At 40.0% G+C, this 12,414-nt stretch overlaps 3 protein-coding genes across 4 annotated transcripts; 2 read left to right on the forward strand and 1 right to left on the reverse strand.

The window, feature by feature from the left end:
• Positions 1 to 1,091: 1,091 nt before the first annotated feature.
• On the forward strand, positions 1,092 to 6,172 carry LOC126587189 (probable hexosyltransferase MUCI70). 2 transcript variants are annotated; one of them, XM_050252214.1, is made up of 10 exons: positions 1,092 to 1,243; positions 1,696 to 2,150; positions 2,642 to 2,881; positions 3,049 to 3,262; positions 3,433 to 3,542; positions 3,624 to 3,823; positions 4,166 to 4,269; positions 5,011 to 5,198; positions 5,280 to 5,479; positions 5,622 to 6,172. In XM_050252214.1, the coding sequence occupies exons 2-10, from the start codon at positions 1,901 to 1,903 to the stop codon at positions 5,877 to 5,879; spliced, it is 1,764 nt and encodes a 587-aa protein (XP_050108171.1). In that variant the 5' UTR covers positions 1,092 to 1,243; positions 1,696 to 1,900; the 3' UTR covers positions 5,880 to 6,172. The 2 variants fall into 2 exon arrangements, with proteins under 2 accessions (XP_050108171.1, XP_050108170.1); XM_050252213.1 differs by having other exon boundaries at positions 1,124 to 1,243; positions 1,540 to 2,150.
• An 872-nt stretch (positions 6,173 to 7,044) lies between these two features.
• LOC126587190 (uncharacterized) lies at positions 7,045 to 7,858 on the forward strand. The gene has a single exon (XM_050252215.1). The coding sequence runs from the start codon at positions 7,252 to 7,254 to the stop codon at positions 7,696 to 7,698; it is 447 nt and encodes a 148-aa protein (XP_050108172.1). The 5' UTR covers positions 7,045 to 7,251; the 3' UTR covers positions 7,699 to 7,858.
• Positions 7,859 to 7,975: 117 nt separating this feature from the next.
• LOC126587188 (linoleate 13S-lipoxygenase 3-1, chloroplastic-like) lies at positions 7,976 to 12,414 on the reverse strand. Its single transcript, XM_050252212.1, has 8 exons — positions 11,799 to 12,414; positions 11,246 to 11,514; positions 10,734 to 10,971; positions 10,217 to 10,489; positions 9,950 to 10,143; positions 9,550 to 9,851; positions 9,209 to 9,475; positions 7,976 to 9,103 (listed from the first exon to the last, which is right to left on the reverse strand). The coding sequence occupies exons 1-8, from the start codon at positions 12,202 to 12,204 to the stop codon at positions 8,347 to 8,349; spliced, it is 2,706 nt and encodes a 901-aa protein (XP_050108169.1). The 5' UTR covers positions 12,205 to 12,414; the 3' UTR covers positions 7,976 to 8,346.

The following is a 12,414-nucleotide window of genomic DNA, read 5'->3' on the forward strand; positions in this document are numbered from 1 at the left end:
AAATAAATCAAGGGCTTTGATTTTTCTTTGCACAAACTAAGTTCTCAGATTTTCTTGTCTTTAGGCTTCAGACACTAAGGTCTGGAGAGGTTCCAAATTAATGCATGACGATCTTATTCATTTTTTTTAACTCACGATATTGGAAAAAAGACGAACAAAACACAGTACTTCGAATGTAAAGGTAAACTCTCTATACTAACTAGAAGAGTCTTGCACTTTGTCCACTTTTCAAAGAAGTAACAGATCGAGAAACATATTGCCTAGCACATATACTTCTATTATCGATACATAGTTGTATGAGACAACGTATTAATTGAAAACATTACAGATCTGAACGTTCGTATACGCAAAAACAGAAAAAGACGCATCTGATTTTGTATGTTGAAAACTTTTTATCTTATGGTCAAGATTTCATCACCCATTACATAATTGAGAGGATTTTCCAACTTTCCCAGAAACGTCATAGTGCACTCTAGCCAAACCAAGTAGGAAGAAACAACCTTGTTAGCACAATCCCACCCCCACCAAGGAGGACAGTTTTGACGTTCCGATTTCGACAAGTACTTTCTGTTTTTCCGGTGGAAAAGTTTGTACTTGGTACTCAACCATTAAACTGCGCACAAGTAAATAATTGTACTGTTACTGACATGTCAATGTGATTGTGGAAGTTTTCGGAGCAGCTGGTGACCTCGCTACGACATTTTACTTTTTTGGCAGCGATTTGGATGACTTACAGAGATATTGCAGCCTAACCAATGTGTCAAGAATCGAATACAAAACTTGCTATGTGGAATACGAGTTTAAAATCATCCTCCTAACCCAATGGTGGTTAAGGTGTTGTAGAAGTTGGCATGTTGGCTTAGTATCTTCTTCCTATTACACAATTGTTATAAGAGTTTTTATCTTTCGCATGATCTCACTATACTGAACGCATCGGTTTATATCTTTTGTCCTTTCTAGCAATGTCTTGGAGCATACGTGGTTAACCAATTGAAGGCTAGAAACCAAAAGTATTAAGCTGTAAACAATAGTTTTACAGTTAGATTTTAGTTGCGTCAAATACATATTTTCACATAATTATAATTGATCGTCGATAATAACTATATTAAATACATATAAATATCGTACACCATCCCACGTGCTAAACGTCTCGATTTGAGCTTAGGCCAGCCCGAAAGATGAATACGGCATGAGTGAGACAAGGTGACGGCGTCTGGTTGTTAACATCGGGCACATGGCGCAGGTTAGACAATCATAAATTCCCATGCTTTCATTTAAAATATTTCCACAAATTTGGACAAGATATATAAATCCCGAGAATTTTTTCAGAAAATCATCCCCTCAAAATTAGCATAATAAAAAGGAAAGGGAAAAAGAACTTTGATTTGTATGTAAATTGTGATCCCGGATTCCTTCACACAAGAAAACTAGATTTCATAAAAGCCTAGATTTGTGCTATAAAGTATAAACCCTACAAACCGAATGCACCAATCCCTAATTTTCCACCCATTGACAGAGTTCAAATTTCATTGATTTCAGTGATTGGAGCAAAATTTTGTTCGTTTTCTGCAAAACTCGATTCCCAGAAGCATTTTTGTTCTTGCTCGTCGCTTCCCAACTTGGAATTTTGGTTTTTGGATTCGAGAATAAAAAAGGAGAGTTTTCGGAAACGCTGAGTTCTGAGTGTTGTTTGAGTGCAATTGGGCAGCAGGGGAGCTTGCGATTCAGTGAAATTTGGGAGTGGAACTTGATTCTGGGGCCGATTTAGTGAGTTGGGTCGTTGAAGTTTTGGGTTTCTGATCGAGAAAAAAATCTGGGTTTTTGGGAGATTTTTGAATGATTGGGCTGGGATTGGGAGGAGGAGGGAGATGAGAGGGGCACATGAAGGTTTGGATCAACAATGACTGGAGGGTCATTGGGAATTCGATCAGGGAGTTATGGTTCTTTGGATAAACAGCTACACAACAACATCAACAGCATCAACGGAGTGTTGCCAATCCAATCTGCGCGTAAGCCTTCGAAAATGCTCAAGGAGAAGGAGAGGTTGTTCCACTGGATCTGCAAGTTTGCCGGCCGGAAGAAGGTTGGAATGCTGCTGCTCTGCCTCATCTCCGCAGCGGTTTTTGTCTGGGTTTTGTACGTTGGAAAAGGTTCGGCATTCGTTTTCCTGTGCATGTTTGATTTTTTTATAAGTTAATTTGGTTCTGTTTTAGTTGTATCTGTTGATGAGGGTATTGGGTTGTTTGAGTTGATCCTAGTTGATTTGGATATAATTATTCTTCTGTGATAGTTGATTGAGTTCGAATTTGAAGCTGGGGAAGTGAATTGGGTCGAATGCTAGTTATCAACTGAGAGCAAAAGATTAGTCTTAGCAAATTGATTAAGCTAACCTTAAAGTCGAGCACTGCATTTCGCACAGCTTTTGTAAATTATGCTGGGAAAATCACTATATTACCATTATTTTCAAGAGATACTTCTAGTATGACAGTGTGGAATGAATTTTTATCTGCATTAATATTGGCTTCCTTATCTGGTAGTATAAAAATCTTCTTTTAGTTGAAATTCCTCATACTAAGTTCATTTCTTAGACTAAAAGATGTTTCCTTGTGTAAGTAATATACGCTTATCTGCTCATATATAGGTGAAGACGGACAAGATGTTGTCAGTGTCGGAAACATTAGTGTTAACAACAGCATCACTTTAAGTATTTCTGAATCCTTGCGAAAACATGGACCTCAAAGTAACAACATGACTTTTTCGCTGGCGTTGCCTCCTCCTCCTCCTGCTGTTTTTCTGGGTTACACTCTTCCTCCTGGACATCCATGTAATACATTCACTTTGCCTCCCCCACCAGCAGATAAAAAAAGAACTGGACCACGACGTAAGTTTCTACATTTTCTTTGTTTTTGGTTATGCTAGATTTTCCTCTTCTCTGGAAAAAACTATTTTTCCGTTACTTAAACTTAAAGATGGCAGGAATATTTGGCACTGAGATAGGTTAACAACTCATGTGATGTTGCTGAGTTTTATTCCTTCTTTACTTTTCAGCTTGTCCAGTATGTTACCTTCCTGTGGAAGAAGCCATAGCCTTGATGCCCAAGGTCCCTTCATATTCTCCAGTTCTGAAGAATTTAACATACATTTATGAAGAAAATTTATCTAGAAAAACAGAATTTGGAGGCTCAGAGTTTGGTGGATACCCTACATTGAAGCAAAGGAGTGATTCATATGATATAAGAGAGTCAATGAGTGTGCATTGTGGGTATGTGTTTCTTCCTTTTTGCTTTACCTTGGTCAAGTTTTCTGTTTTTATTTTTCAGACCTGACTTTTGTTTTTTGAATTAGTTAGTCTTATAGTAATGAGCTTCCATTGGCCCTTCACTCATTTAAGTATACTGTGCATTTTGCTTGACGGATTTGAGCATCAATCAGATTTGTTAGAGGAAGTAAACCTGGCCGGAATACTGGATATGATCTGGATGAGATTGACCTAAATGATATGGAGCAGTGTAATGGTGTGGTTGTTGCATCGGCTATATTTGGTAATATGCAGTATAATGTTAATTCAACTTTCTGTTAGATATATTGGTGGATTCCTTATCAATTGAGTTTGTTTTCATCAGGAAATTTTGATGAGATAAACCAGCCAAGGAACATTAGTGATTATTCCAAGGAGACCGTTTGCTTCTACATGTTTATAGATGATGTGACAGAAGCTTACTTGAGAACATCTGGGAAAATGGGCGGCGATAGGAAAGTTGGTATATGGAGAACTGTGGTTGTGCATAACCCTCCTTACACGGATGGAAGGCGCACTGGGAAGGTAAGATTTCTAATTTTTTGTGAGCAAATTTTATCGACTCTAGAGTAGAGTTGTCTTGGGAATAGTTGCCTGAATTCGCTCTTTGGTTATGAATTATCCGTAGACAGGTGTTTATCATGTTGTGCAAGATTTAGATCTTAAGTGGACATTAAAATTATTTGGGAACATGTAAGATATCATTCAGCTTCTCTAAAAGGAAAAAATGAGTATAGTGTGAATGGTTGCGTTTCCGTGCATTTAAATGTGTCAATAAGATAATGAGGCTTTCTTTGCAGAATGCTGTGTTTTATGTACATTTTTAGTACCTTGACATAACTTTGACACAGATTACATCTTTTGCAGATTCCTAAGCTTTTAGTGCATAGGATGTTTCCTAATGCCCGTTTTTCCTTATGGATTGATGGGAAACTTGAACTTGTCGTGGATCCATATCAAATTCTTGAAAGGTATATCTGATTGAAAGTTTCACAAATATCTAGCCATCTTAATTTATTTATAGGTTATTTTTTTCACCCAAAAATAAAATAAAATTACAGCTTAGTCTTTCACTTTCTATCATGATAAATAGGTCTTCGTAATTTTTGTTTTTTGAAAATTACCCTGAGTATGGAATATCATCAGTGTCTTGTTCAACATTTTGGCAAGTCTGCTTCGAAGAAACATCCAAATGTCCAGATGCAAAATACCACCATCATAGTAATGTTGTCAAACAAGTTCATTTGTAATATGATATCTTTTGTTCAATTTCCTGGTTACCTCTTTCAGATGCAATTTTGCTGCTTACAACCACGTCTAACTGTGGCACATTGATATATTATCATATGCTTTGCTTAACTTACAAAATCGCTTTCCAGTTAGTGCTTTGAGTCCTGAAAGCTTCTTTCCCCTATTTGACTGTCCTTTACGTTTGCCCCACCATTCACATTTGTGCGAATAAAATCAAAATGATCCTCCAGTGCGGATGAAACCCCCCCCTCAAACACGACAAGATATTTGAGTCTTACTAAACTTATGTTAGATCCTGTCCATTTATGTACTCCTATCATTTGGATACGAAACATCAGATTGAAAAGCAATTATGTTCCCAGTTCACGGAAGGGGCTTTGCTCTTTTACGCCAAGCCTTATTCACCCTGGTTTTACAAGCATTCATGCTGATACATTCTTTAAATTTAACCTATATTTCAGGTTCTTGTGGAGAAAGAATGCAACTTTTGCGATTTCTAGACATTATAAACGCTTTGACGTGTTTACTGAAGCTGAGGCAAATAAAGCTGCTGGAAAATACGACAATGCCTCTATTGACTTTCAGGTTGAATTTTACAAAAAGGAAGGTTTGACCCCATATTCTGAGGAAAAGCTTCCCATTACAAGTGGTAGGTGGACCTTTCACTCTGTTAAAACATTTCGTGTATGTTTCGCTTTTACCAAGTTTCCTTGTTTTGGTCTTGCTGCAGACGTTCCTGAAGGATGTGTTATAATAAGGGAGCATGTCCCTATCAGCAACCTTGCCGCTTGTCTTTGGTTCCATGAAGTTGATCGTTTTACTTCCAGGGATCAGATTAGTTTTTCCACAGTGAGAGACCACATTCGGGAAAAGACAAACTGGACTATCAATATGTTCTATGACTGTGAAAGACGCAATTTTGTTGTTCAGGTACGCATGTATATGTTTTGGAAGTACGGGTTTTTTCTCCCTTTGGGAGGGATGTATGGGGGTTTCTGGGTGCTATTGCATTTCGATTCTCTCTTTCTCATGTTCCTCGATGCATTTCGTGTGTGTTTTTCACTGTCTACAGAAATATCATAGAGATGTATTGGAGCACATGGCTCCTCCTCTTCCTAAGGCCGTTCCTCCACCACCGCTATTACCACCACCACCGTCACCCCCAGCTTTAAGTAACGAACCACCAGTTAAACCATCAACCGAAACTTCACCCGAGAGCATTGTAAAAGCCCCAGGTAAGAGGCCTCCAAGGCGTGGGAGAGATAGAAGGTCGGGCTCTAGACGTCACCGCAAAATCGTGGCCGATGCTAGAGACATCGATTCAAGTTAAAAGTTTTGTTCAAGAAAGTTGCATCATTCTTTAGACCTCCCCCTTCCGAAACTTGTTCACGGCGGCGGGGGCGGCGGTTACGGAGGATTTGTGCAAGATGAGAGTGTCCTAGCTCTGCTTCAACATGGAGCGGCTTTCTCCTCATTCTTTCCACCTTTTGGAATATTGTCTCAGTTTTTTTACTCAATTTTTTGTTGTACATATAGAAGTATAATTTTTCCAAATAAATTATGAAAAATATGGGTTGCTACCAAAATACCCCCTCATGTGTAGTGGCCCATTTTGTCCTTTAATTACCATTGTACCCCCACCCAAAATTATATACTAGTAGATGTCTCTTAATTTGAAAAATCTATATTTTTTTTTTGTCTTTAATTCTTTATCTGAAAAGGTAAAGATAAACAACATTTGTGTTTTTCTACTGTCAATCAAACACGTGGACACCAGTTAGTAAGTTAAGACGACGCATATTATGTTCTTGAGCTCATCGTACAATTTTATATTTGAAAATTTATTTCAATTTTTTGGTGGGGGTTTGGTTTCGAACAGCCCAAAAACATTATCTGAGAAGTACAAACCAGACGATTTTTAGAAACTCGTAAAATATCAGTAGAAAAAAAATCACCAATTCAAATAGGAGGTTCTTCAAGAAAACAAAAGCCCATATCAAATTATCAATGTTGTAGCTCCAATTGGTATGTAACAAAATTCTTCTCTCTGTAAATATGCTTGAGCTGAGAGTATTCGAATTGGTTCAAAATCTCATGATAAATACGCAAAAGAGAAGTAAGAGGATGAAAATTATCGACCCCTACATAGCCAGCAATAGAATGAACTGAAGGATCATTCTTTCTTTTAGGTCATCACAGCAGGACGATTCTTCAAAAATATCTTCCGATCCGTTTTTACCTCTCACACGTCTCTCTCAAAATGAACGTAAGGATACACCACCCTATCTTCAAACCCAAAGGTGTTGTTTATTTGTTATTTGGTCAGTAAGTAGACAAGATGCTCTTAATCTTTAGCTCAACCGATTTGAAACAGTAGGTCCCAGTTGGAATCTGTCGGTACCACTAGGATCTCGCCACGTTTCCATCCCAAGACCAAATGGACCCCATCCGGGTCCCACTGGATCCTTATCCTTGCTGCACTCGCTCATCACCGTATCAACAACAAAACCAAGAACACATTTTTCACTTTTATCTCCTGAATTAAAAATTAAACCAAAAAGAAAATAAATTTGAAAAAACGTTATCAATTAATTATTTTTCTCCTTCACCTTCTTCCCAATTTCTCAGAAACCAAAGGGTTGATCAATGTCATCGCCGGCGCCGACACCTCGATAACTCGATCCCAGCCGTCCGATTGATCGATGTCATCGCCGGCGCCGTCGTCGGCCTTCTTCGTCATCTGCCTCCTCCACTCCCTAATCGCCATATCCTGCGGAGCCCTCATGATGTTCTACATGACGGAGGTCTACACCTTCGGGCACGGGACCGAGACCGCCCAGAAGCTGATGGGGTCCACCCCCCACGACCAGCTCCTGATTCGGACCTGCGACTCCTTCTCCGGCCTCCTCCTCTTCGCGATCGGCTTCCTGCTGCTCATGGTCTCCTTCGTGAAAGATCGCGAGTTCCAGACCTTCTTCGCCAAGGGGTGCACGGTGCTTCACGTTTTCATGGCTCTGTGGCGGTGCTACTTCGAGCGGCGGGTGGAGGACCTCGCCTGGGACTGGCTGAGGCAGACGGTCGGCGACGTCTTGCTGGCTGCGTCTTGGGTTTTCTTCCTTGTTTTCTCCTGGAGAGAAAAGTACGACTAAGCCCCTCTTCTTCCTCGTTATTTACGGCTTCTTGTTTTGTTATATGTTGTTAATTTGCTTTTTGGTTCAGTCACATGTTAGTGGAATATTGGTCATCTTTGTTGTACATATTTACTTTTGTGGATAATCAAAGTTGAAACACATCATCCTTTGCTGGTCATTTTTGTTCATATGCCATGCAATTTATTATTCGAGCGATATTCTAATCTAAACGAAGCTGAGACTGCGGGAGGAAAATCCGAACTCTTGTGTAGTGGGGCGAGTACATTGCTCTAGCTACCTTGGCTATGCTCAGGTGTGTCGTTTTTGTTTATATTAAAGCATATGACTTGGTGACTGATAAAACATTGCCTTGAAGGCTTGAACTTATCCGCTGATGATCATAAGTATGTTTATCTTGAATCTTGAAGGCAGTTAAAATGTGTGGAAATCGGAACTTGGATTTACAGGAATTTAAAGGGGTTTTAAGTGGTGGATTTTTTCGTCTCTGGCCGGTATCTGTAGCCGTGATTGTATCTGCATAATCCTGATGCATTATGGTTTTTGTTGGAATTGTGCTATTTGGGATTGCAAATCTGCTTCTTCTCATGAACTGGAGTACTGAACTGCTAGAAATCTAGTTGAGAAATTACTGTTGTTTCATTAACCTCAGATTGATATACTATTCGGCACTCCTCTGCCCGTAATCCCTGGTTCTGAGCTTGGCATGAGCAGCTGGTATGGTGACACTCCAGCCCCGCATCTGTTCCGAAGGTTTAAGTCGGCATTTCTTTGTTCAATCTCTTTCTCAATGCACTTCATCTCCATTGAAAATCTGTAGAATGCCTCGGTGATCACCGTGTCAGCTGACCAAGTTGACAAGTCTTTTCTCCCCCCGATATATACCTCATCCGGTGAGTGCGTTGAAAGGATATCTATTACAGCCATGTACTTCGTTGCTTCAAATAAACCTGGCAGGGATGATAGAAAGTATTTCTGTGGATCTCTTATGAAAGCAACATACTCGGGATCATGCTCCTGCGGCAATAGTCTCCGCATGTGTGGTGGGCGGTTCGGGACATACCCACCATATGGATATTGCCCGTAGTTCAGTGCTGCGTGCTGTGCTGATGAGACCCAAATGATGGTGGTGAGTATGGAGATAAGATCATCTGGAGTTGAGAGTTTCGGCCACCAGCTAGCATGGTGAAGATCGCCATGGCCTACATTGATTGACTCGTTGTACCATGCCTGGAGTTCTGTATCACAATGAACCACACTTGCATCAGGATAGTAGTAATCGACATAGGTCCGAACCAATGTCTCCATTGCCGACCATATGAGGAGTCCATCTGTTGCATAAGGGTAATCTTCGACCAGTAGACGTATCCCGTGGACTTGTGTAGAGTCCGGTATTGCCATTCCTCTATGCAGAAATGATGATGAAGTTAGTAAGCTGCCCACTGCTGGAGATGAAGAATTTACAGTTCAGTGATGATAGATAAATAAATTGAGAGAACTTCAATCAAACCTTCTGATGAGATCTGCAGGAAGGCCCTGAAGGTCAAAGCGCCACCAATCTCGATACGCAGCACAACTAATCTCCATGCTGTATCTACCGGCACTGAAATCAGACTCGATTATCCCTCCAGCGTTGATGAGAAACTGACGGGCCATTGCATTTATCTTCAAGGTGTACCGCATGTGAGGACTGAGAAGCTTGTAAATTGGATGCATCACACTCAGCTGCCGGTGGGCTGCTATTATGAATGGCTCCATGCAGGCGTGAGTGCGTAACCTGGTTCAGTCATCAAGTTTCAGGTTGTGGCATGTTTGCATATTATCAAAAATTAAGGTAATCGGTGTGCATACCAGTGGTGAACCAGTTGATGAACGCAGGCGTCGTTGGAGCATACATGGACTTTACCGAGCTGCCAAAGCCAATTTGTTGTAGCATCAACTGGAGGAGTGAGAACCTGCTTAGATGGTGAAACTGAATTGGTTGCAGAAGAGCTGAGTTCTATAGCAATAGGCTTTAACGTTCCCATTGACGTCAAGAACAAAATTGTACGCGTTCCATAAGCTTTTCGATCATTGAAAGCGTTTATTTGGTCCAGAAATGGAAGGAAAATGTCATGATAGTCTAGTACGAACAGTTTGTTTTCTTCTAATGCCTGCAACACAACCATTTATGCACTTTAGTGAACCTTTCATGTGTTTTACGTATGAAGTAATCCATGTCTTTCAACTATTTTTTCCTTCGTCGTCGTACCTGTTGTACGGACATGCCGTCGAGATGGCCTGTTATATGTTCCTCCTTGAGTGCCGATTCTTGTGAACCATAAATGGAGGGGTTCAATTTGCTTACAGGTGGGAAAACCGTGAGCCTTTCGATGCTCAGAGGGTTTATGCCGGCAATTGCTTGACGTCCGAATTCGTCGTCTTCCAACCCGGAAGATATTGCCCCTGAAATTGGAGTGAGATTTTAGAAACATTCATGGCTTCATGATCATGTTCACTCAAATAATATGATGCTTACGACATGACAATTTTGGACGTTCAAATCTGAGGAATTCTTGAACTTTGTTCAAAGGCTCTGGTGAAGACGTGTCTTTAAACAAACCAATTTCGTCTGAGGACCACTTGAAAACTTTGTTGTCGCCGGAAATGGTTGTAAGGGTAGGAATTATATGCCGGAGAATTCCCTTCAACTTTCCTAGCTCGAGAGCTTGCATCTTGGACTCTTCAAACTCTTCGTCTCTCGGCACGTAAAATGCCGTCGACTCGTTTATCGACGACTCTATTTTCTCATCTGTTGCATAGACATGTAAGTCAAAACTAATCGTATAATGTTGAATACCCTTTTTTGGCCCAAAACAATTGAATTACCCTTTTATTGTTTCGCTAGGGAAATCAGTCTATAGTACTTGTGACATTGTCGATATTTTGTTTTGATACTCTATCATGTAGGTCGATAGTTGGTAATCACAATAAAATATTGACAATGTGCCATATACGTGCATTGGTATCTGGTACCAGTCAATCACTCTCCTTACCTGTACTGGTTGGAGGGCGTCCGGTTCGACAACGTCTAGGATACGGATTCTTGTGGCCTCCAAGAATTGGTCGGGAGAATTCAACTCCCTCATCTGGATTTCCGATGTCATTGTAGGTGTCATAGTCGTATATTCTATCAAATGGCGTTCTAAGTCCTTTCCCATCACCCCTCAGCTGTTCTAGCTCCATCTCTCTCGGCTCCTTTAGCCCTGCTGGTGTCTCACTTGGTAGGTAAGCCTGCAAAATTACATTTACATATATCATACAAAGTCACATAAATTTTTTAGCCTAAATTTTTTGTGCATAACATCTGCTCTTTAAACAGACACGTAATGTATTGATACTAGATAGCATGTTGGCTACAATGATATTGACACATTACCAGTGACATAGATTAACATAAAGAACGGGTGTAAGTCGGACTAATGAGTATATGATCTATATAAATATAATATATATCTTGGTATTGTAATATGTGTGTGTGTGTGTGTGTATATATGTATGTATGTACCTTAGTAGAGAAGAAGATTCTTTTTGAGGACCCATCAGCTTGTTGAACCCAAGAGTTGCAGGCAATATGCACAACACCTTCTATGTTGACGCTATCCAAATAAATCTCCTCCTCAAATCTGTTACTCACTGTGATGGCTCCTGGCATCCCAAATTTTGAATCCACCATAAATTTAACTTGATAAGTGCTTTTCTGATCAGCACTTCCCAGTTTTAGATCCTTGGACCAATCTAGTACAGCTTCGTAGCTCAGTTTTGGCTTCGTTGATTCTTTGTTTGAAACAAGTTGTACGGGGAAAAGCCAAAATGAGGTTTCAACAAAAACAAACACATAAGAGAAAGAAAAGAAAATCCAAAATCCGCATACCAACAGATGCAATAGTACTTAATAATTTGTTAAATTGTGTTTGATCTCATATATCATCTTAAATAGTAATGCGTACGTTTGTTCTTAATTTAACCACTTGTATTCATTCAGGTGTGAGGCTTTATTTCAAAAGACGTATAAAACTAGTGAGGCTCACACATGAGATCAAGTAATAAGCTTTCTTTACCTGGTTCAGTTTCAGTACTAACAAGCTGTAAAACAACACCCCTGTTGGAATGGTCATGGTTGCCGCCAAACCAGTGACGTATCATGTGTTGGATATTTGACTTCAGAGGTCTCCTTACAGTCACCAGCGCAGAGAGCTCCAAAGCCATCACAGGCTTTTCTGCTTCATCAGCAGCAACAGATGAGGAGGACATTGACATTGTTACCATTTTATTGTTCCCTTGCCGAGCAACACCACGACGAACAGCAAATCGGGCTGCGCCAGCATCCTCCGTTTTGATTGTCTTCCTTTCTTGGAATCTCATTCTCTTTGTTGAAGGAAAGAGATTAATGGCAGAATAAGTATAATCCAGTGGACTTGAAATATTGTGAACATTGGGATTAAACATGCCCATGGTAATTGACATAACTATATATATAAAGTTGGCCTGGTATATATAAGGGTTTTGATTTTTAGGATTTCAAATATTTTCAGTTACTATAAATTTTGATCAGCCTACCACATCCAATAAGCTTGGAAGTTATGTTGGAGAACATGATCGCATATTGTGTTCTCCTTAATTTGCCAAATTACATAGCACTATACATTGAGAATGGAGATGTTTAAGTTGGATCAA

This window comes from Malus sylvestris, chromosome 10, assembly GCF_916048215.2.
Source record: "Malus sylvestris chromosome 10, drMalSylv7.2, whole genome shotgun sequence".
NCBI lineage: Eukaryota > Viridiplantae > Streptophyta > Magnoliopsida > Rosales > Rosaceae > Malus > Malus sylvestris.